The 23,801-nt window shown below is 49.5% G+C and overlaps 1 protein-coding gene across 5 annotated transcripts in view; it reads right to left on the bottom strand.

Moving 5' to 3' along the window:
- The window catches only part of MYO7A (myosin VIIA), a 454,077-nt gene that overhangs the window by 310,270 nt on the left and 120,006 nt on the right, over positions 1 to 23,801 (bottom strand). For all 5 annotated transcript variants that reach the window (XM_073661638.1, XM_073661622.1, XM_073661633.1 and 2 more), the window contains 2 exons: positions 17,379 to 17,492; positions 8,970 to 9,122 (listed from right to left, as the gene is read on the bottom strand). In XM_073661638.1, the coding sequence (XP_073517739.1) occupies positions 8,970 to 9,122; positions 17,379 to 17,492 (267 nt within the window). The remainder of the gene's footprint in view (positions 1 to 8,969; positions 9,123 to 17,378; positions 17,493 to 23,801) is intronic.

Here is a 23,801-nt window from a genome sequence, read left to right as displayed (position 1 = left end):
AGGGTTAATTTTGCTCAAACAATGGCAGCCGCAACGCACATTAAATCTTAATGCAGATCTTGTAGACAGGAGACCTACGATCGGCCATAATTATCTGTCTCACATCTCAGCCCCCTATCTGTGTGACACGGATGAGCTGCGAGTGGATACTGTTGCCAGGTCACAGTTCCCACATTGTCACATTATATCAAAAGTTTAGTGACTTTGCAAATACTTTGTATCAGGTCTCATACTCCAGTCACATCTAGAGCTGCATTTAAAAAAAAAAAAAATTGCTGTTTGTGTGGCACCCCAGGGGTCTGGTTTCCACAGTAATGTAATGTTATGTCTGAGAGCAGGTGGGAGGTCCTTTGGTCAGGGATCCTGTGCATGCCACACCTCCTGCCCAGTCCTGGGAGGGGAAGAACTTCCCCTATATAAACCCGGGGCTGAGGCAGGGTTAGGAGTCAAGGAGAGTAGAGACGAGAAACAGTCATAGGAAGAAACAGCAGAAGCTCAGTGGGAGCAATACTACTACGAGTCAGGGGCTGGCAGCTGCAGAGCTCGCCCTGACTGAGAAGCTTTCTTACCGGACCCGGCGTCCGAGGCTGTGGGGACTAACTCTTACCCAGCAGCAGAAGCCGACCGGCAGGGGATTTCAGGTCCTCAGGCCCAGAAACCCGAAGGCAAGGTCACACGCGTGGGACCAGCACCGCCATCGTGGAGCGAAAGCCATTAGAAGGCCCCGAGTCACCGGCCATACGGGTGAGCACCACACGGCACACTCAGGGACGTGGGCTACTTATATCCGCTTCTAGCAAGGTAGCCAGAAGAGTACAGTCAGTTTGGGAGGCCTACAACTCCGCCTGGCCAGGGGAGATCCCATCTGCTCAAGGACTGACCAGGCCCCGTTCGCTAGCAAGTACTCCGGGAGGGTCTATCGTTGTTACCAGTAAAGACCCTGAATTACACCGCACCGTCTCTGAGTGGTTCCTGCTACCCCCATCTTCCACGTCGGCTGCCCTGAGGCCATACCCCTCCCATTGGGGGTTATACTATCACGCTGCACAATTCTACACCGGCCTCAGCGGTCTGCCCTGCAGCGGCAGCTCCATAGCTGCAAATCAACGGGTGGCGTAGTCGACACTCAAATAACACCTATCAAGACTGCCACACACTGAGTTTGACTCCCTGGGCACGGACCGGGTCCCCGCCACTCGGAGACTACAACCCTCATCTGATCCGGTTCCGGGTAAGCCCCCGTGCGCGAGACGCTGCGCGACACAGCAGGCCCAGGGGCGCGTCAACTTTGGCGTAGTCGGCAGGATTTTGTGCCCGCAACCACCGGGTACTGCGTGCCTGAAAAGCAAAGACTGTTCAAACTTACCAGTGGTGAGGTTTCCCGCCATCCGGCGCCATCTTCTGCCTTCTTCCCGCCATCCGCGAAGTTTTCCCGCCATCCGGCGCCATCTTCGGCCTTCTTCCCGCCATCCGTGGAGTTTTCCCGCCATTGGACGCCATCTTGAGGACGCCGCGCGGGAAGAAGAGGGGCGTGGACTCCGAAAGCGCGCGAGAACTGAAGCCCCGCCTCACGTCCGGACGTTGCGTAAGGTCCTGGAAGGAGCCCAGCAGACGCCGATGTCACCGGAGCGCGACGGAAGGTCCTCAACCCTGACGATCTACTGCGGAGCCACGGCCTACGGAGCAGGATCATCGCAAGGTAGGCCACGGTCCACTAGGGGGGAGGAAGATGTCGGATGCGGAGGAGAGCTTCACTGCCTCAACCCCCGCCAGCGCCACCGCTGCTGCAGTTATGCCCTTCACCATGCCCTATATCCCGGGAGCAGCTTGGCTACCCCAGTACTCAGGGGAGTCACATACCCTGCATGACTTTAGAGAAAAGCTGGATAGCCTCTTCCAGGTGTACCCCCTCACAGAAGAGCAAAAAGTGAGCATCCTGGTGGCCCAACTAACCGGGGCAGCCAAAAGGGAAGTAAAATCCTGGCCACCTGGGAGGAAGACTGTCGCAGGGATACTAACCCGGCTGAAGGATACCTTTGATACCCGCACCTCAGCCGAGATTAAGCTTAGATTCTACGGGTGCAAGCAGCGAGCGCATGAGAGTATAAGGGACTATGCACTAAACCTACAAGAGGCCCTGAGGGCCATTAAGCAGACCGACCCTGATGGAGTGGGAAACGAGGACAGGCTGTTGACCGAACAATTTATAGAGGGACTATATTGTAATGCCCACCGAACCCAGTTGCGGGCGATGGCCTTACAGGATCCCCATCTGGGCTTTGCACAGTTCAAGGACAGAGCCATCCGGGTGCTCCGAGAACCGGCACCGGGTGGCGTTGTGACCCACAGGCGCCCAGCTATCACTTACCACCAGGAGGCGGCGCCCTTGTCGGCAGGGCCTGTGGGAGCTGATGCGCAGGCTTTGGACAATGACCCGGCTCCAGACCTACACCATCAGGTCCAAGAGCTAGCTAAGAGCGTTGCTGCGCTAACCCGAACTGTGCAGTCTTTACAGGTTTCCACCCCAGGGAAGATCCAGCTGGCATCCGGACCGGAGGACATCCCGTGGCGTCGACCAAGGAGGACCCCACCGGCCAGAGGAAGACCCAGTGACTGATACAGCGAAGACGGACGACCCATCTGCCGCCGCTGCAATCAACCCGGACATATGGCAAGGTACTGTTCTTTAAACGGGCACAACCTGGGGTAGAGGGCCAACCCCCAGGAAAAAGATCACCAGGCCCATCGAACTGGCGCGACAGATATGTGGGAGGACGTCCAGTCTTGCCTGTGGTACTGGATGGCATTCCCATGAGTGCCCTACTGGACACCGGGTCACAGGTCACCACCATCCCGTATGTGCTCTTTAAGCAGTACTGGAATGACTCGGATATTACCCGCTACCCTGACGACGACTTGAGTATCATCGCCAGCAATGGCCAGCCCGTGCCACAGATCGGATTTAAAGAGGTGACCATCAAAATCGGTAGAGTCGAACTGGTAGCACAGGGACTGATCATTGTAGATATTGACAAACATGAGAGTCACCCAAAAATAACTCTAGGAACTAATGTAATTGAAAATTGTCTTGCAGAGGTGATTTTCCTTTTACAGCAGGTTGCCAAGAACGCCAGCTCCGGCGAGCAGCGGGTGCTCCAGAAAGAGATCCGGGCACTGATGCGACGGCAACAGGTGGAACTCTCCGGCGGTGAGATTGGTAGCGTAAGAATGTGTGACCCTTTTCCTATTGCCATGCCCCCAAAAAGTGAAATGATGATTTGGTGCCGGGCAGCTATTGGTCTGAGAGGTAGGGATTACCAGGCAATGGTAGAACCAGTTTACTCGGACAGTAGGCCCACCATTTTGACAGCACGGGGGGTGGTTGATGTACGCCATGGGAGGGTGCCCGTTCGCATAATAAATATCGGGGAGAGGGAAGTGTACCTGCCCCGGTATGCCACGCTAGCCAAATTATATACCATTAACCAAAATTCTATACAATCTGTGGAACCCTTGCCTCCATCTCACCCGGAGGAAGGTAACGGCTCTAAGAAAAACATGGAGGACTGGTGTCAGCAACTACATCTGGGTACTGACTCCACTCCCGCACACCAGAAACAAGGAGTCTATCGGGTGGTTCAAGAGTACGAGAGAGTGTTCAGTAAACACCCGTTAGACTTCGGGCGAGTCAAGGGGGTAGAACACCACATCCCCACGGGAGACCATCCTCCTATAAAAGAGAGGTATCGACCCGTACCCCCTGCCCACTACCAACACGCCAAGGGGATGCTTAGAGACATGCAGGAGGCTGGGGTGATCAGGGATAGCTGTAGCCCCTGGGCAGCTCCACTAGTCTTAGTCAGAAAAAAAGACAACACCATGAGGATGTGTGTAGATTACCGGAAAATCAACCGTATCACACACAAGGATGCGTACCCCTTACCAAGGATAGAGGAGTCATTGGCTGCTTTAAGATCTGCTAACTTCTTCTCTACCTTGGATCTCACTAGCGGGTACTGGCAGGTTCCTGTAGCAGAGGCGGACCGGGAGAAGACCGCATTCACCACCCCGATGGGACTTAGCGAGTTCACCTGCATGCCGTTCGGACTCTGCAACGCACCAGGAACCTTCCAACGACTAATGGAGTGTTGTCTGGGCCACAGAAACTTCGAGACGGTCCTGTTGTACCTGGACGATGTCATCATATATTCCAAGACGTATGAGGACCACCTGAAACACCTGGCGGAAGTGTTCGAAGCTCTGGCGAGTTACGGCCTAAAGGTGAAACCCTCCAAGTGTCACCTCCTGAAACCAAAGGTGCAGTACCTGGGACACATGGTGAGCGCTGACGGAGTGGCTCCCGACCCTGATAAGAACACCGCAATTAAGGAATGGCCAAGCCCCTCCAGCGTAAAAGAAGTGCGGCAGTTCCTCGGGTTGGTAGGCTACTACCGAAGGTTTATTCCCGGTTTCACCAAAAAGGCAGCACCTATGCAGGACCTCCTGATAGGCCAGTCCCGGAAGGCCAAGAACCAGAAGCCGCCCTTCAAATGGGAGGAGCTGGAAGAAGAGTCCTTCCGCCAGCTGAAGATGGCCCTCACGGGGGACGAAATCCTGGCGTACCCGGATTATAGCCAGCCCTTTATCCTCTACACCGACGCCAGTAACATCGGGCTAGGAGCCGTACTGTCCCAGATCCAGCAGGGGAAGGAACGAGTAATCGCCTACGCCAGCCGAAAGCTGCGACCCACCGAAAGGAACCCCGAGAATTACAGCTCATTTAAGCTAGAGTTCCTGGCCGTAGTATGGGCAGTCACCGAGCGCTTTAAGCATTACCTCGCTTCTTCCCGGTTCACCGTGTACACGGATAACAACCCGTTGACACACCTGGACACGGCAAGACTCGGTGCCCTGGAACAGAGGTGGATGGCCCGTCTGTCCAACTACGAGTTCACAATCAAATACCGGGCCGGACGCTCCAATACCAACGCGGACGCCCTGTCCAGGATGCCCAACCTGCCGGACGAAGGAGAAGATCCGGAGGGACTGGAAGAAGTTGAACTCCCTGCGTTCCACCGTCATGGGACTATCCAGTATTCCCACCGGGTAAGGAGTAAGCAGGCTGCTACGTTGAACCCCTTACCTCACTACAACTGGGCGGAAACGCAAGACAGCGACCCTGCCGTCCGACTGGTGAAGGAGATGCTGACTCGCCCGGAGGCTTGCCTTGAACCAGACGCTCCGGAGGAAGCCAAACAACTATGGGCAGAGAAGAGTCGACTGTTCCTTTACAAGGGGAAGTTGTGCCGCAGAATGGTTAACTCCCGGACGCATGAACTAGTCTGGCAAGTAGTGGTGCCACGAAGAGACGCAGCCATGGTGATGGAGGCATACCACGACGGAGCTGGACACTTCGGGTGGAAGAAGCTGGAGTTCCTGCTGCGCGAGCGATTCCACTGGGTAGGCATGAGGGGAACCATTGAGAAGTGGTGCAGAGACTGTGTCCCGTGCAACCTGAGAAGGAAGGACCGTGCCAGCCAGAAGACTCCCCTGCAGTCCATCGTCACCCGGCAACCGTTGGAACTGGTAGCCTTGGATCATGTAAAACTGACCCCAAGCAGAAGTGGCTACGTCTACGCGTTAACCATCGTGGATCATTACTCCCGGTTCTTGGTTGTCGTCCCCGTCAAGGACTTAATGGCTCAAACAGCAGCTAGAGCCTTCCAGCAGCACTTCTGCCGTCCACACGGGTACCCGGACCAAGTGCTGACGGACCAGGGACCTGCCTTTGAAGCGGAGGTCTTCCAGGAATTCTGCAATCTGTATGGCTGCCGGAAGATAAGGACGACACCCTACCATCCGCAAACTAATGGACTTTGTGAGAAAATGAACCAGGTGGTAATGGATCTTCTAAAAACGTTGCCCCTGGAAGAACGCAGTCTGTGGCCTGAGAAGTTGCCCGATCTGGTGGACCTATACAACCACATCCCGGTAGGTTCCACCAACTGTACCCCGGCTTACCTAATGAGGGCAAGACCTGGTAAGTTACCTGTTGACCTGGAAATGGGAGTCCTGACACCCGAGGACACTTCACCAGAAGCAGACTGGGACACAGAGAGGCAGCAGCAGTACCGGAGAGTACAGGAGAGCGTGGAGCGAAGTCTCTGTCAGGCTAGGGAAAGCCAAGAGAAAACTTACAACCAGTATGCTCCCGCTGTTCCCCTGGTACCCGGAAAGCAGGTCTTGAAGAGGAAGAGACGGCTCCACAAGTTGGACGACCAGTGGGAGAAGGACCCGTACACCGTACTGCCCTCAAGCCACGAGAACCCGAAGGTTTGTACCATCAGTAAAGACGGAGGGGAAACCACAGCCATTGTATCCCGGGACCACCTGAAGAAGTGTCCCGAACAACTGAGGAACCCTGAAGAGGAACAAGAAGACCATCGACCCGTAGAGGAAAGGGAAGATATGGTTAGTACTGTGCTCGGGGACTTCCCTCGGTCTTGGACTCAAGACAATGGTGCAGTTGTGGTACCCGTACTCACCTTCCTCCAACCAGCATCCCAAGCACCTACGGAGCAACAGGTAGAGCTGGAAGAACAGCCGGTCCAGGAAGCAGAAGACCCCACACCCGCAGACCAGGAGGATCAACCCTCTGCTTGCAGTGAGCCTGCCATATCCCTAGTGAGCCAAAGAGCCGGTAGACAGCTGCCCAGTTTACCCTTGACAGCTCCTACACCCTGTAGTTCAGGGCTAGACAGTCAGCTCCGTAGGTCCACTAGGGCCACTAGAGGCCAGTTACCCGCACGTTGGAGGATTTGAAGTGTATAAATTGTTTTATTTATGTTTACCTGTGTATTGTTGCTTGTGTATAATTTTGTGTTTCTAGTTATTTGTAGGAGTCCTTGGTGGATTTACCGGGAATCCTTTGTACATAGTTGGAGCGTAACCCAGGACGGACTAAAGACTGTTAAGGACTCGGGGCAGGACAAACCCCTACCTGGTTACGTCTCCCTGTTTTGGTGAAATGGACACCTTGCTTTTCTTCAAAGACTGCACCCGGTTACGGACATGCCGTGACCACCTTTATGTGTTTCTTCTTATTGTACTATTATTGTTGTTATATCTTGTTATGTTTTTCTAAAATATGTTTAGTCCCGGAGTACTAAATTTCACTAGGGGGGAATGTGGCACCCAAGGGGTCTGGTTTCCACAGTAATGTAATGTTATGTCTGAGAGCAGGTGGGAGGTCCTTTGGTCAGGGATCCTGTGCATGCCACACCTCCTGCCCAGTCCTGGGAGGGGAAGAACTTCCCCTATATAAACCCGGGGCTGAGGCAGGGTTAGGAGTCAAGGAGAGTAGAGACGAGAAACAGTCATAGGAAGAAACAGCAGAAGCTCAGTGGGAGCAATACTACTACGAGTCAGGGGCTGGCAGCTGCAGAGCTCGCCCTGACTGAGAAGCTTTCTTACCGGACCCGGCGTCCGAGGCTGTGGGGACTAACTCTTACCCAGCAGCAGAAGCCGACCGGCAGGGGATTTCAGGTCCTCAGGCCCAGAAACCCGAAGGCAAGGTCACACGCGTGGGACCAGCACCGCCATCGTGGAGCGGAAGCCATTAGAAGGCCCCGAGTCACCGGCCATACGGGTGAGCACCACACGGCACACTCAGGGACGTGGGCTACTTATATCCGCTTCTAGCAAGGTAGCCAGAAGAGTACAGTCAGTTTGGGAGGCCTACAACTCCGCCTGGCCAGGGGAGATCCCATCTGCTCAAGGACTGACCAGGCCCCGTTCGCTAGCAAGTACTCCGGGAGGGTCTATCGTTGTTACCAGTAAAGACCCTGAATTACACCGCACCGTCTCTGAGTGGTTCCTGCTACCCCCATCTTCCACGTCGGCTGCCCTGAGGCCATACCCCTCCCATTGGGGGTTATACTATCACGCTGCACAATTCTACACCGGCCTCAGCGGTCTGCCCTGCAGCGGCAGCTCCATAGCTGCAAATCAACGGGTGGCGTAGTCGACACTCAAATAACACCTATCAAGACTGCCACACACTGAGTTTGACTCCCTGGGCACGGACCGGGTCCCCGCCACTCGGAGACTACAACCCTCATCTGATCCGGTTCCGGGTAAGCCCCCGTGCGCGAGACGCTGCGCGACACAGCAGGCCCAGGGGCGCGTCATTTGCGTCTTGGAATATGACATCCAGGCCAAAAAATACAGCAAGTGATCTCCAGTAATGGACTGTTAGAAATATAATCCAGCAGGGGGCAGAAGTGAGGTGTGACCGGTTCTGTGCAGAAAAGCCACTAGGAAAACGGGAAAATTCTAGATGCAGCTCTGGGTGCGAGTGGAGCATTAGTCAATAGTCATCACTTAGTAGGCAAGTAAAGAACCCTATGTACAATGTTATTTTATTTATATAGTTCTCACTTCTAGGCTGGGATATGATCACATGAAGTTTTTAGGATATGGAGCTCCCGTTTTCTAATACAGAGCTCCAAATCCCCTGCATGAAAATAAATGCATGATAAAATCTTGCACCCTGCAGACACCACTAGGGTGAGCTTACTGCATACAGTTTTATTATTGAATTCAATGCATAAATTGTATTTAGTACGCTCCATTGCTCCCCCTAGTGGCGACTTCAGTCAATCAGAATGTTATCATAGAACTATGTTACGGCAGAGGATTTGGAGCTTTGTTTTAGTAAAATTGAGCTCGGGTGACTAGAGTATTGGTGGGTGTTCATTTTCAGGTTCTTTTCGGTAAAAGAACAAAGATGACTGCAAGCTACACGCTTCCTCCACCCTCGCTCTTCTCCTAGACATGAGATCTGTTGCAGCATAGGATTTGGGGAGCACCAATCACTAATATTGTGTCCCCTTCCTAATTGCTAAATCACAGCTTCCTTCAAATCCTAAAAAATTGAGCGGTAGCAATATATCAAGCAGACGACTCACATATATGAGATGCTCCCGGTATCGAATGAGTAGATTACGCAGGATCCCGGCCTCATTGAGATCCCCCAGGCGGATCATGTCCTCCACTCCATGGATGGATGTTGGGTGCATCGGTTTAATGTTTGTTGCATTTTGCGGAGATATCCAGTGTTCCTGTAATTGAAACGGATCAATATAATAGACATTCCTTGATAACAGGGTCTTTTAAAGGGGCTTTCTTCTTGCGAACCATAGGATTAGAGGATCATTCCTGTGCTGTCAATGTCATACAAGGCACACTGTGGTTACTAACAAAATGGCAGCCCTGAAGGTCAGATCCATTTCACACTGCTTAGCCCATGGGCCGCACCATGCCCTCACCCACCCGCCGTCCATCCACTGCCTGCTGTCACCGCTATCTGCATCCTCAGGATACAGACAGCGGTGAATACATTGGTGGAGGATTTTAACCAAACTCATAAGGTCACATAGCTTATCCAATACAATTCATTGGTAACAACAAGATGTGTGTTGATAAAGTCACAGTAACATTAATCATATGATCTAACATACATAAGATCAGTACCAACGGCCATAAGTCATACACAACAACACAATAGTGCAAATATCACATGGATTAAGCTAGATATGACATACTTAGTGAGAGGCTGGAGATAACCAACAGTGTCAGGGGAGGCCCCGACGCGTGTTTCCGTACTTCCTCAGGGGGCGGTGGTGGAGTGTGTGTGGATACAAGGCCTCTTATATATGCAAACCAAGGAGGGAAGAGTGGGCACTGACCAATGATGGCGCATAGCGCCGCGCACCCCCGGACATTGGTGACAGCGGCGCGGTCTCAGGCGGCGTCCCAGAAGAGGGGAACTCCCCCATTGACGTCACATGTTCCGGAGCACCGCCCATCAGAGGCCGCGTCACAGTCACATGACCGCGACACCCGGCGCATGCGCACAAGGTCAGCCCACATAAACGCAGAAGGTGATAAAAAGTGGCGATCACAAAAATACAGGGGACAAATATGGGAAAGAACAGGAGGTTGCTCCCACATGGGAAAGTGAATACCGCACCTGTTTATAAATGTAGCCCAATGCCACCCCGCATATAATGTACAATTTAAACACCATACATGGCACACAGCAGATCATATTGCAAAAAGTGTCCATAATATGGATTGGTGTCCATATTCATCGTGTCATTCGTTCATTTTAGAAATGACAAAAGGGAATAAAAAGAGAAGTCGATCAGCAACAAACAGCCTGATCCATGTGTTTTTGTCTGATATGGTTTTTTAAAAAACACATGGATCAGGCTGTTTGTTGCTGATCGACTTCTCTTTATGATGGCCTACACTATGACTACTGTAAATTGTCTTCTCTGGATGCTTTGACCTTCGGGTGACTTCCCTCGTATACTGTGTAAAGTGTGAACAATCAATGTTTTCACTGGTATATCTTTGTTATTCTGCCCCATACCTCTTTTAATTGTGTGCATTTGTTATCTTTTTATTCCCTTTTTAGTTCACTTATTTCCCCTGGCCTCTTCTTATATGTGGAACCTCTTCTGAACTGCAGTGGGAAGGGAATTTTGCCATTTCAGGACAGATACTATAGATGGACTTAAATGTAACCCAACTCTCTCCCAAAATGAACGAATGGCACGATGGATATTGACACCAATCCATATTATGGACACTTTTTGCAATATGATCTGCTGTGTGCCATGTATGGTGTTTAAATTGTACATTATATGCGGGGTGGCATTGGGCTACATTTATAAACAGGTGCGGTATTCACTTTCCCATGTGGGAGCAACCTCCTGTTCTTTCCCATATTTGTCCCCTGTATTTTTGTGATCGCCACTTTTTATCACCTTCTGCGTTTATGTGGGCTGACCTTGTGCGCATGCGCCGGGTGTCGCGGTCATGTGACTGTGACGCGGCCTCTGATGGGCGGTGCTCCGGAACATGTGACGTCAATGGGGGAGTTCCCCTCTTCCGGGACGCGGCCTGAGACCGCGCCGCTGTCACCAATGTCCGGGGGTGCGCGGCGCTATGCGCCATCATTGGTCAGTGCCCACTCTTCCCTCCTTGGTTTGCATATATAAGAGGCCTTGTATCCACACACACTCCACCACCGCCCCCTGAGGAAGTACGGAAACACGCGTCGGGGCCTCCCCTGACACTGTTGGTTATCTCCAGCCTCTCACTAAGTATGTCATATCTAGCTTAATCCATGTGATATTTGCACTATTGTGTTGTTGTGTATGACTTATGGCCATTAGTACTGATCTTATGTATGTTAGATCATATGATTAATGTTACTGCGACTTTATCAACACACATCTTGTTGTTACCAATGAATTGTATTGGATAAGCTATGTGACCTTATGAGTTGTAGGTTTGGTTAAAATCTGACACCAACTGTGTCTCTATCTACCCTCTATTGCCTCACCTGCCCATGTTATGTCTGATATTATATGGAACTCATACAATGTGTTTTTTTGAATATATTTAGTCATCATATTGTGTGTAAATCATGTTGTATTTTGGGGTGTTTGAAACACTTATGGCTTCCTCTTTTCTGCTCACTTTATATAGGGAGGCTATGTGGGGCTCACACTGTATATAGGGAGGCTATGTGGGGTCTCATACACTATATAGGAGGTGTTTTGGGTCTCATACTATATATGGAGGCTATGTGGGGCTCATACTGTATATATAGAGGATATGTGAGGCACATACTGTATATATGGAGGCTATGTGGAGCTCACACTTTATATAGGGAGGCTATGTGGGGTCTCATATTGTGTATAGGAGGCTATGTGGGGTCTTATACTGTATATAGGAGGCTATGTGGGGTCTCATACTGTATATTGGAGGCTATGTAGGGGCTCATACTGTATATTGGAGGCTATTTGGGGGCTCATACTAAATGTAGGAGGCTACGTGGTGGCTCATACTGAATATAAGAGGCTACGTGGTGGCTCATACTGAATATAAGAAGCAATGTTGGGCTCATACTGTATATAGGGGGCCATGTGTGGGCTCTTACAGTATATAGGGGGGCTGTGTGTGGGCTCTTAGGGTGTATAGGGGGGCTGTGTGCGGGCTCATATAGTATATAGGGGGATGTCAGCATACTAAATTCTGCTCAATATTAACTGATACAATTAATATTAAAATAAATAATTAGAATTAATGTTAATATTGAGCAGAATTAATTTCAGCCTATTGGCTCGGCCTCCACAACAGTCATGGTCTCTCATGTGGCCCCTCTGGAAAATTAACATGGTAGAAAAAAGTCCCCCTCCCCATTGTACATATTTATACAACTAGATAGTTTACTTACAGAGCTTAAAATGCCAAAATGTCTGTTTCCCTGGTGGTCTGGGTTGGGAAGGATTTCTGCCTGCTTCCCTGGTGGTAGGGTAGTGGAGAGATTCATGTTTGCTTCCCTGGTTGTCTAGGGTAGTAGAAAGGTTCATACCTGCCTACCTGATGGTCTAGAGTAGTAGTAGTATTTATACTTGCCTTTATAGTGGTCTGGAGTATTAGAAATATTTATGCTTGCTTTTCTGGTGGTCTAGGGATAAGGGATTCATGTTTGCTTCCCAAGTTGTATTCAGTAAGCAGTAGAAAGTTTTATGCCTGCTTCTCTTGTGGCCTAGGGTAGTGAAGAGATTCATACCTGCTTCCTTGGTGGTTTAGGGTAGTGTAGGGATTCATCTTTGCTTCACTGGTGATCTAGAGTAGTGAAGAAACTCATGCCTGTTTCCCTTTTGGTCTACGCAAAAAGGAAGAACCCATATGGTCTTTCCTGGTAGTCATGGGTAGTGGAGGGATTGACGCCTACTTCCCTGGTGGTCTAGGACAGTGGACAGATTCATGACTGCCTCCTTTGTGGTTTAGGGAAGTGGAAGGACTCATGCTTGCTTCCCTGGTAGCCTAAGAAAGTTAAAGGCATCTTGTCTGCTTCCATTATGGTCTAGGAAGGTACAATAACTCATGTTTGCTTCCCTAGTGGTCTAGGGAAGTGGAACGACTCATACCTTTCCATGAGGTTTAGCAAAGCAGAAGGATTTATGGTTGTTTCCCTAGTGGTCTACTACAGTGGAGAGATTCATGTTTGCTGCCCTTCTGGTTTAGGAAAGTGAAAGGACTCATGCCTGTTTCCATGGTTGTCTAGGGTAGTGGAGACATTTTTCTCTCTTTTTCCTGATGATCGAGGGTAGTAGGGTAAGTCATACCTGCTTCTGTAGTGGTTTAGGGTACTGGAAGGACCCATGCCTGCTTCCCTGGTAGCCTAGGGTCAAAGAAGCTTGAACATTTGCTTTCCTGGTAGTATAGGGTAGTGTAGTTATTTTTGACCATGTTTCCTAGTGATCTAGGGTAGTGAAGAGATTCTTAACTACTCCCCTAATTTTCTTGGAGGGATTCACGTCTGCTTCCCCATTTATCTGGAGTAGTGGAGAGATTTGTGATCTAGGGTAGCAAAGAGATTCCCACGTAGACTAGGGTCATTTATACCTGCTTTCCTAGTGGTCTAGGGAAGTAGAGTGAATCATACTTTCTTTTCTGGTAGCCTAGGGTCATGGAGTGGAGAATCCCTACTTCTCTGGTAGTCTAGAGGAGGGTTTATTGTCCATATTCCTGGTGGTCTAAGATAAGGTTTCATGCTCATTTTTTTGGAGGCCTAGGGTAATAAAGGGGTTAATGGCTGCCAAACCCTAGAGATAGCCCTGACCAGAGTCTACCCTCCAGATCCCAGGCAGCATTGGGACAGCTAAGGCAGCTCTACGGCGAGAAGCCCTTACAAACAACTCTTCAGGGGTGGACCTACCGCCCGTGCAGCCCGTTCATTGAACGGGGGCCCCGAGGGAGAGGGGGCCCCTCCAGCCTCCAGCAGGGCCGCCATCAGGGCATGACTGTCCTGACTCCAGTATGGGGCCCGGCCGGTCGGGGCCCCCTCGGAGCTCCGGTGGGGCCCCCCTCTTGTGCGTCTCCTCATGGGGCCCCCGCAGGGCCGGCATCAGCACCTGGCACACCCGGGCAAATGCCGGGGCCCTGAGCAGGCGGGAGGGGGCCCTCACCGTCGGGCACCCCGCGCACTAAGGAACCCATGAGCAGAGGAGAGCGGTGTCAGCGCCCGCTCCCCCCGCTTGCTCAGGGCCCCGGCACCCGGCACAATACTTACCCCTCCCCGTGCCTCCGCAGCAGCTCCTGCATCCTCCGCGGCTGCTGCACTGTGACGTCTCAGGTTAGAGGGCGCAGTGACGTCTTTACACCACGCTCTCTCCTGAGCTGTCACAGCGCAGAACGGGATGAGGCCGGCGACGCTGGAGTCCGGAGCAGCGGCAGCAGGTGAGACGTGAGGTGAGTATTTGATTTTTTTTTTTTATTGTATGGAGGCCTGTGGCAGTATAAGGGAGGGGGGTGAGGTGGGGGTGTGTGACATCCTGCATGGGACATTATAAGGGTGTGTGTGACATCCTGCATGGGGCATTATAAGGGAGGGGGGTGTGTGTGACATCCTGCATGGGGCATTATAAGGGAGGGGGGGTGACATCCTGCATGGGGCATTATAAGGGGGGGTGACATCCTATATGGGGGGGGTCAGCCTGCATGGGGCATTATGTGGGGGGAACAGCCTGCGTGGGGCATTATGTGGGGGGGAACAGCCTGCGTGGGGCATTATGTGGGGGGGAACAGCCTGCGTGGGGCATTATGTGGGGGGAACAGCCTGCATGGAGCGTTATATGGGGGCCAGTATCCTGCATGGAGCGTTATATGGGGGCCAGTATCCTGCATGGAGCGTTATATGGGGGCCATTATTCTGTATGGAGCGTTATATGGGGGCCAGTATCCTGTATGGAGCGTTATATGGGGGCCAGTATTCCGCATGGAGCGTTATATGGGGGCCAGTATTCTGTGTGGAGCGTTATATGGGGGCCAGTATTCTGTATGGAGCATTATATGGGGGCCAGTATCCTGTATGGAGCGTTATATGGGAGCCAGTGTTCTGTATGGAGAGTTATATGGGGGGCAGTATCCTGTATGGAGCGTTATATGGGGACCAGTATCCTGTATGGAGCATTTTATGGGGGCCAGTATTCTGTATGGAGCATTTTATGGGGGCCAGTCTCCTGTATGGAGCATTTTATGGGGGCCAGTATACTGTGTGGAGCGATTCGCTGGTTTCTGAGCTATTGTGGAATTTACAATAGATATCACTCATGTAATGTAAGAAGTGAAATCTTTGCATTGTACTATATATATATTTCTCTTCGGTATCTGTGCAACATGAATCGTGGTATGTGTTAAAGGGGCCCACTCAGACTCTTTCGCCCGGGGCCCACTGAGACTTTTTTGCCCGGCGCCCACAAAAAACCTGGAGCCGGCCCTGGGCCTCCGGCCCCATGCTGAGCGCTAAGCGCCGGGACATCTCAGCGCTGCTTTCCTCTGTGTAGCAGTGCAGCGCTGCTGCGGCAGCGCCTTCATGATTCCCCTGACTTACGGTCATGTGACGGCGCCGTTGTGGCGCCCCTGAGGGTTCGGTCGCCACAGAGTTATTGCATCTCACCCAGAGGTGTGGTATCTCGCTCTCAGGTAAGGAAGGAGTATGGCTCAGGACCCTAACACTACATCCACTACACCACATTTCCAAGGGACAGGGCGAGATTGCTCCTATGGGAGAGCACAGTCCCTGATCCCTGGCTGGAGTGGGAAGGAACCACTTAGAGAGTGGGAACTATGTAGTGGATGGGTGGAGGACGTAGATCCTGGAAGCACTGGAGTAGGAGTATAAAAGGGGGAAACCATCTTAGCTGAGTGTGGAGTTCCAGTCAGACAGTCTGAGGAGAAGAGACAGGAGCAGAGGTTCTGCATGAGCTCTGCTCCACAGGCGGGCCTAGTCAGGAGGCCTGAGCCTGGAAGGAGAAGAGAGAAGAGGGAGCAGGAAGGCTCCAGGAGCAGAAGGGACCCCAGGGGTACGGGCCGTGCAGCAAGCCACCCATACGCCCGCCGCTACTAGGAGGTAGGGGGGTCAGGCCAGAAAAGGGGAACCGGTCCCTCAACTAGCACAGAGCTACAAGGCTCAACTAGGAAACTGGAGGCTGCAGCATTTCAAGTACTGTAGGTCACAAGTCCACACCAGTACACTAAGAAGGTAGCCGCATAGGACCCAGGGGACGGAACACACGTCGCCCGCCAAGGCCCGAGGACACCGGATAGAAGTGCTGCTGGGTGTGAGGTGCAGGGAGCAGGCCAGAGAGAGGACACACAGAAGGGGGTCCTGTAATATGCTCCGGAGTTACCTGAGGGTCGACCGAGCCCCTCACTACGTGAGCACAGGACGCCGTGGGCCCCTACACTGGCCCTGTATCTGGAACTGCTACAATTGTGAGTAAAAGACCTGGGACTGCAGTATCTGACTCCGTGTCATTACTGACTACCTGCACCATAACCACCATCATCCATACACGCTGCCCTGAAGCTCCACTCTTCCTGTGGGGAGTTACACTACCTTGCTGCACATACCACCAGCTTCAGAGGACTGCTCCGCAGCGGCGGTTCCCAGTAACCGCATTCCACAGGTGGCGTAGTCGGACTATATATAACAGACACCCATAGACTACCCTGGTTTGACTGCCCTGGGTCACGGACCGGGTCACAGCCACGGTGACTACAACCCCCAGCATCTACCAGCCCGGCTCCGGGTACCCCACGGCCCAGGGGGCGCGTCACCGTCACATGGAGAACCTGGTGGCAGCGACGTGGACGAGCGCCAGGATTCTGCAGGGATTGCATGGGGGCAAGTATAACAAGTTTTATTTTTTTTTAAATACAATTAATTAACTAGGAGTGGGGGGAATCAGAGATGCACGGGGGGGATGAGATGCACATGGGGGGATGAGATGCCCGGGGGGGGGGGTGAGAGATGCACGGGGGGGGGTGAGATGCACGGGGGGGGATGAGAGCTGCACATGGGGGGGATGAGAGCTGCACATGGGGGGGGGATGAGATGCACATGGGGGGATGAGATGCCCGGGGGGGGGTGAGAGATGCACGGGGGGGGGGGTGAGATGCACGGGGGGGGATGAGAGCTGCACATGGGGGGGATGAGAGCTGCACATGGGGGGGGGATGAGATGCACATGGGGGGATGAGATGCCCGGGGGGGGGTGAGAGATGCACATGGGGGGGGTGAGAGATGCACGGGGGGGATGAGAGATGTACATGGGGGGGTTATGTTTACATAACTTTGTTGCCCTATGAAGGGCAGGGGGGGGGGGCCCAAAAATTTCTTGCACAGGGGCCCACTACAGTCTGTGTCCGCCCCTGCAACTCTTTAAGTCTCAGCTTCCGGGATACAATAATTATGGGGAAAATTCAATGTTAACTGTGGTTACCACTTACATTTCCTTCATCATCCAAGACCTGGATTTGACCGGAGTCACACAGCTTAACCACGGCTCCAACCGGAACATCAAACTCTCGACCCGTCTTGAGGTCCAACCAGACATAATCGCCCTGAAAGATAGAACTAATACGATTACACTCCATTCTTCTATGGAAATTAGACCCCCTAATTATCCACAATGAAGATGAACAGAATAGGAACCCAAGAGGTATTTAGGTGGACCTTGGCACAGGTGTACCATCTATCCTGGCCCACTTTGGTCAACAAGACTTCAGCAAGACCACTGTAGAACAAAGTAATGACCCCGTACTTCATACTTGACATGGGATGTTTAGGCAATTTTTGGTGACTTCTCAATCAGCCAGTCTTAGGATCAAGCTCAAAAATTGGCTTGACCTGGCAGATACAATTTTTGTTGTAAAACACTTTTAAGTCTGATTTTTATGGAGTCCTATATATCTTGGACTGTCCTAGAAAATCATTGGACTGTTTTTTTGTTTTAACACCTTGGCGATTTTTTTTTTTTTTTCATTTTTGCACTTTTGTTTCTTCCTCTCCTTCTTCCAAGAACCAGAACTTTCTTTTTATTTTTCCTTTGAATTTTTTTGGAGAACAAGTTGGAGTTTTGAATGACACCATTCATTTTATTATACTGTACTACAAGTATGTACTGAAAAAAACGGGAAAAAAAATCCAAGTGGGATGAAATAGTGAAAAAAATATATATAACACTGTCAAAGATTTCTTAGTTTTGTTTTTACGGTGTTAATTGTGTGGTAAAAAATTACCTAAAAACATGATTTTTCAGGTCAGTATGATTACAGCAATACCGAATGTGTATAGATTTTTTTTATAATAAAGTGATAAAAAATAATTGGTTTCAGTCGTAATATTCTGAGAACCGTAACCTTTTATTTTTTCCATTGAGGGAGAGGGCTTGTTTTTTTTTGTGGTGAGCTGAAGTTTTTACTGATAATATATTGGGATAAATAGGACTAATTCATATTGTATTTTTTTTGCCTAAGTTTGTTGCATAAAAAAAAAAACCTGCAATTCTGAAGTTTTGATTTTTTATTTATTCGTTATGGCATTTTACAGAACAGGTTAATTCATTTTAGGTTTTGAAAGAAGCGGTTGTCCCATAAATTCTATACATGGATATCATCAATCCACAGAATTGGTGATAAATATATGATCGCCCATATGTAATGTTTTTATTTCTTTAACGACTGTAGTATAATCAGACAAATCCATGAAAAGGAAAAAAAACATTTATTTAATCTGCAGATAGACATTAAATCACTGGTTCACCAGGACATTACAGAACTGTGACCAAGAATCGAGAATTGGCTTCTAAGTCCCTATATTCTCAAGAAAAGGGCAAGGAACAGACGGGAGAACACTAAATCAGTGGATCACCTGGAACAGTGGATCCCCTGAAACACCATAAACTATCACATTGTCAGGATGCTAAACCACTAGGACACCAGGGAAGGGACACTGAACCACTAGATCGCCAAGTTCAGGACACAACTATAAGTTGGCCAGGGACAAAACATTAAACCACAAGATCGCCAGAGTCAGGACACAACCATTATATCACCAAGGTCAGGATGCTAAACTACTAGGACACCAGGGACAGGAAACTGAACTACTAGTTGGCCACAGACAAAACATTAAGCCACTAGATCCAGGGACAGGAGACTGAACGACTAGATCATAAAGGACAGGACTGAACCACCAGATCTCCAGGGACTGGACGCTAAATCACTAGATTACCAGGGACAGGTCACTAAACCAATAGATGAACAAGATAAGACACTGTCACGAGTCACATGTATTCCTAGCCTGAGTGAGCGGTCAAATGGCCTCAAGTATGAGATTTGCACACTTTTGGTCACATACCGAATGGATTCTCATCCACTTCTCTCTATGCTCAGAGCATTTAATCACTAAAAACTTTTTTATCTTTTTGTTTTTTTTCATTGTCGCATTCCAGGAGCCGTAATATTATGTGATTTTTTTTTGTCCACGTTAGCCTTGTTTTTTTTTTGCGGGATCAGTTGTAGTTGTCAGTGGCACAATTTTACATATTATTACCAAACTTTCACTAACTCTTTACGGAGAGAAATTAAAAAAAAAAAAAAAATAGCAATTCTGCTTTGATTTTTGACAACTTAAATCTTACGCTATTCAACGTGTTGCACAAATAAAGGTCCTCATATATTAAAGCTTTTACAGCAGGTTTTGCCAAAACCTCCATAAACTATGCTAAAAACAAATGGAAAAATGTGTTACGGTCTGAGGAGACCAAGGGTGAACTTTTTGGACATAATTCCAAAAAGTATGTTTGGTACAAAGCCAGAATTACGCATCACCAATAGAACACTATCCCCACAGTGAGGCATGGTGGAGGCAGCATTGTGCTTTGGGATTGTTTGTCAGCGGCTGGAACTGGGATTATTAGCAAAATAATGGCGAAGTAAAAAGAAGATCAAAGTTTTGGAATGACCCAAGCCGAGCTCAGATCTGAATCCAAGTGACAATCTATATCCTGAAGAAGGCGCTGTACACAGGAGATGCCCTCGCAATCTGACAGATGTGGAGCTACTGCAAGGAAGAGAGGGCAAATATGCTAATTCTAGATGTGCCGTGCTGATAGATTAAGGTGAAAAAAGTTCTGAAATGTTTCTTCTTGGTAGGATTTTCTTTACATGCCAAAAACCTGACAGGGGTGTGTAGACTTTTTATATCCACTGCTTATAGACAACACACCAAACACTATACCACTAGGGAAATAATTCTAAATTACCGGTGTGCAACTAAACCACTGGATCGCCAAGAAAGGGAAACTGTAGCCCCAATTATCAAAGTGATTACCCAAGAATTTTTGCATAAACTGCTTTGAACAATCGCAAACTTATTCTGCAAAAATGTTGCTACATTTTCTTTAGTTTTTTTTTCATGCCAGTTTCACCCTGCTCTACCAAAATAGATGGAAGAACGGAGAAACATGAGTCCATGCTACTTAAAAAAAAAAAAAATGTATTGAAAAATTCACATTAAAAACAAATACTAGTAGTGGGCCAGACAAGACAAGTAATCAATGACAGAAACCCAGATAGGGCTGGAAACACTGTATAAATGACTAGGGAATTTTTATATTACACAACTTAGTCAAAGAACAAAGTGCCTATCGCATATTAATAGTGCGAATATGTCAGAAGAAATTGGAAGAAGTTTATGTGGGATGAAAAGCTTTACCAGGTATATCACATATGCTACATAAAGATAGGCAGTTGAGTAACCACAGTGAAAAGATTTCAATATAAAAAAAAGTGTGAATACCCACTGTTATGGATGCGGCACTGTTCCAGTCCTGACACACCAACGCGCGTTTCGCGGGTGTTGCTTCCTCACACTTTTTTTTAGTCCGAATATGTCAGAAGAAATTGGTCAATATCATACACACAGTACTGAAAGTATCATGAGTAACAAAATAGTCAGTGCATATGTTTGATCTGTGGGCAATGGCCCAGAATAATTTGTTCTTAGTAAATACTCAGTAGCCAGGCTCACACATCAATCATGATAAAAAAAAAAAAGAAGTTTATGTGTGATGAAAAGCTTAACCAGGTATATCACATGTGATCAAATATATGTTGCATATTAGCATACGAGGGAACACACGGGCTCCCCATTGCAGTGCCCCTGAGCTGGTGGAAGTGCTCGCTGTCAAACACAAAGATATTCCTTGTGAATTTTGCCTCACAAGGAATATCTTTGTGTTTCATTTCTCAAACCAGTCGGGTCAAATCAGGACGATTCTCCAGAAGCATCGGTCAATTTTACTTGCAGTTTAAACAATTTCTAGGAAATGTCACGGGTACGTACCACCTATGAAATCAGACACTTTTGTCAATTGCCTTACAAAAGGTATTGCTTACAAAGCGACGTGTGAATGTCAACTCGAATATGGCAAAGAGAGAATTTTGGAAAAGGATAGGAAAGCATATTAGAGACATAATTAACAATGGAGACACTCCCCCAACTAATCACATTAATACTAGGCATCAAGGAAACTTCACGAAAATGTGTTTTATGGGGATTGATAAAATTCCTCCGCTTATTAGAGGAGGGGATTGGGATCCTCGTATATTACAGAAGGAAACCCGCTGGATAGTTGAACTGAGAACCACTACCCCACTTGGCTTGAACGAGGAACTGTCTTTCTCCCCTTTTTTGAGTCATTGGTGCTGGAGATAGGGAGAGCAAGGTAGGGACAGCCTCCGTAGAGTGGGGGCGCCACTGGCATAGGATAATAGGGTGTCAACCTCCACGTAGGTAGGGTACAGCTTAGGGAGGGACAGTGTGAGGGTTTGGTAGTTTTGCCTTTATCTGTCCTCTTCCCCCCCCCCCCCTTTTTTCCTCCTCTGATGATGCCTGTGATAACTGATGACCTTTTGGTCTCTGTGAATTTTGCTTCTCACAATTGCCGAATTTTTCTCCCATATCATAGGGGGCGAATGTGGAACTCCCCGTACACTGCCCTAGGTTCCACCTGTGTGTCCGCACAACCTGAGAGTGATACCATCTGTTATGGATCGTATCTCCATATGGAGATTGCGATGTAATCCTTTACATTTCTGATGTACTGGTATATAGAGTATAAGCTCTAGTATTTAAAGATGGGCCTGATCATTTGTCTTAGCAGCTTTTGTACTATTTGGGGAGACCTCGCTCATTAACGGACATAATGAATTGAACCATATATCTCTGATAAATCTGAACGAGGAAACGCGTCGGGTGGTTCTAGTGATGTGATACTTACCCTGATTTGATGGAGGCTGAACATTCCACTTTTGGGTGAGATCCATCCGTTTTTTTCTCTGTTTTTCCCTACTATGTACCCCATGTAGATATATTCTGGGGTTTTCTTTATGTAGGGATCTGGAAAGTGTGTGGGCAATACCCATCAGGCCCGGCGTCAGCACCCGGCGCTCCTAGGCAAGTGCCGGGACCCTGAGCAGGCGGGGAGGCCCACTCACCCCCCCGCTGCGCTATGGGACCCGTGAGTGGAGGAGAGCGGTGCCAACACCCGATCCCCCCCGATCCACCCCCTGCATGGGGTATTATGTGAGGGGGGCATCCTGCATGGGGCATTATGTGGGGGGAACATCCTGCATAAGGTATTATGTGGGGGGGGGCATCCTGCATGGGGCATTATGCACAAGGAAAGACTAGAAGCAATGGGATGAAACTAAATGGGAGGAGACACAGATTAGATATTAGAAAAAACTTTTTGACAGTTAGGGTGATTAATGAGTGGAACAGGCTGCCACGAGAGGTGGTGAGTTCCCCTTCAATGGACGTCTTCAAACAGAGGCTGGACAGACATCTGTCTGAGATGATCTAGTGAATCCTGCTTTGAGCAGGGGGTTGGACCAGATGACCCAGGAGGTCCCTTCCAACTCTACCATTCTATGATTCTATGATTCTATGACGCCCAGCTGCGCTTGGTATCACAGATCCTAGAAGGGTGTATTGAAGGATTCCTCCACAAGAGGCCCCCATAACCATTCACACATCTCCACCTTCCACCTCAGACCACCAGAGGGAGCCCGTTAGGGAGAGATAAATAGGGAAGGTGGAGCCAGGCAGCAGTTAGTCAGAGTCTGTTGTGAGTCTAGTTCAGTCTGGTTTAGCAGTGAGTCCAGTACAGCCTGAGAGGAGTTACCTCAGAGGACAAAAGCCTGTTCCAGATCCTGCAATTGCTAACCTGCAGTGGAGCTTATCCAGATCAAGACTCAGTGTAGCTCGGAGAGGTGAGCTTTAGGTGTGCCGGCGCCATAAGATCGGTGAAGCGCGGCAAGCTGCCGTTAGTGTGAGTAGCCTAGTGAGGGCCCGAGTAGGCCGAAGGCGAGTGGAGAGTTAGTACATAGGGGGCAGAGGAGCTTAACTGGCTCACCCCGAAGCAGTTACCGGACACCGGGTCCGAAGTTTACCGGGATCTCTATGACCCAGTAAGATATAACCGGAATCCCTGGAGAACTACAAGTTCCAAGATCGCTAAAGTGCTGATACGTACCAGAGCCGGGATACACATAGGCCCCGCAAGCTAAGGTGCGTGTACTCAAAGAAAAGGCCCTACCACAAAGTCAGCCAGCGCAGGACAGAGACAAAGTTAGGCCTAGCTCCAGGCAGGTCAGAAACTTACTACACAGAAGCAAGAAACAGGAGGCCCAAAACCTGCTCATTGGGGAGAATCCTGACATACACCCTTCACCCTACAGTGCTCCGGGATGTGCCTGAATTTCCATCAGTAAAGGGTACTGAAGTGACTATCTTGTCTGTCCCTGTTCTTGTTCTGACCCGGCTGGGTCTCGTCTGTCCTGCATACCCTGTCATACACTGCCCTG

Source organism: Phyllobates terribilis, unplaced genomic scaffold (genome assembly GCF_046119375.1).
Source record: "Phyllobates terribilis strain yellow unplaced genomic scaffold, ASM4611937v1 Scaffold_2__4_contigs__length_985480577, whole genome shotgun sequence".
NCBI lineage: Eukaryota > Metazoa > Chordata > Amphibia > Anura > Dendrobatidae > Phyllobates > Phyllobates terribilis.
This window is presented reverse-complemented; position numbering and strand designations above follow the sequence as displayed.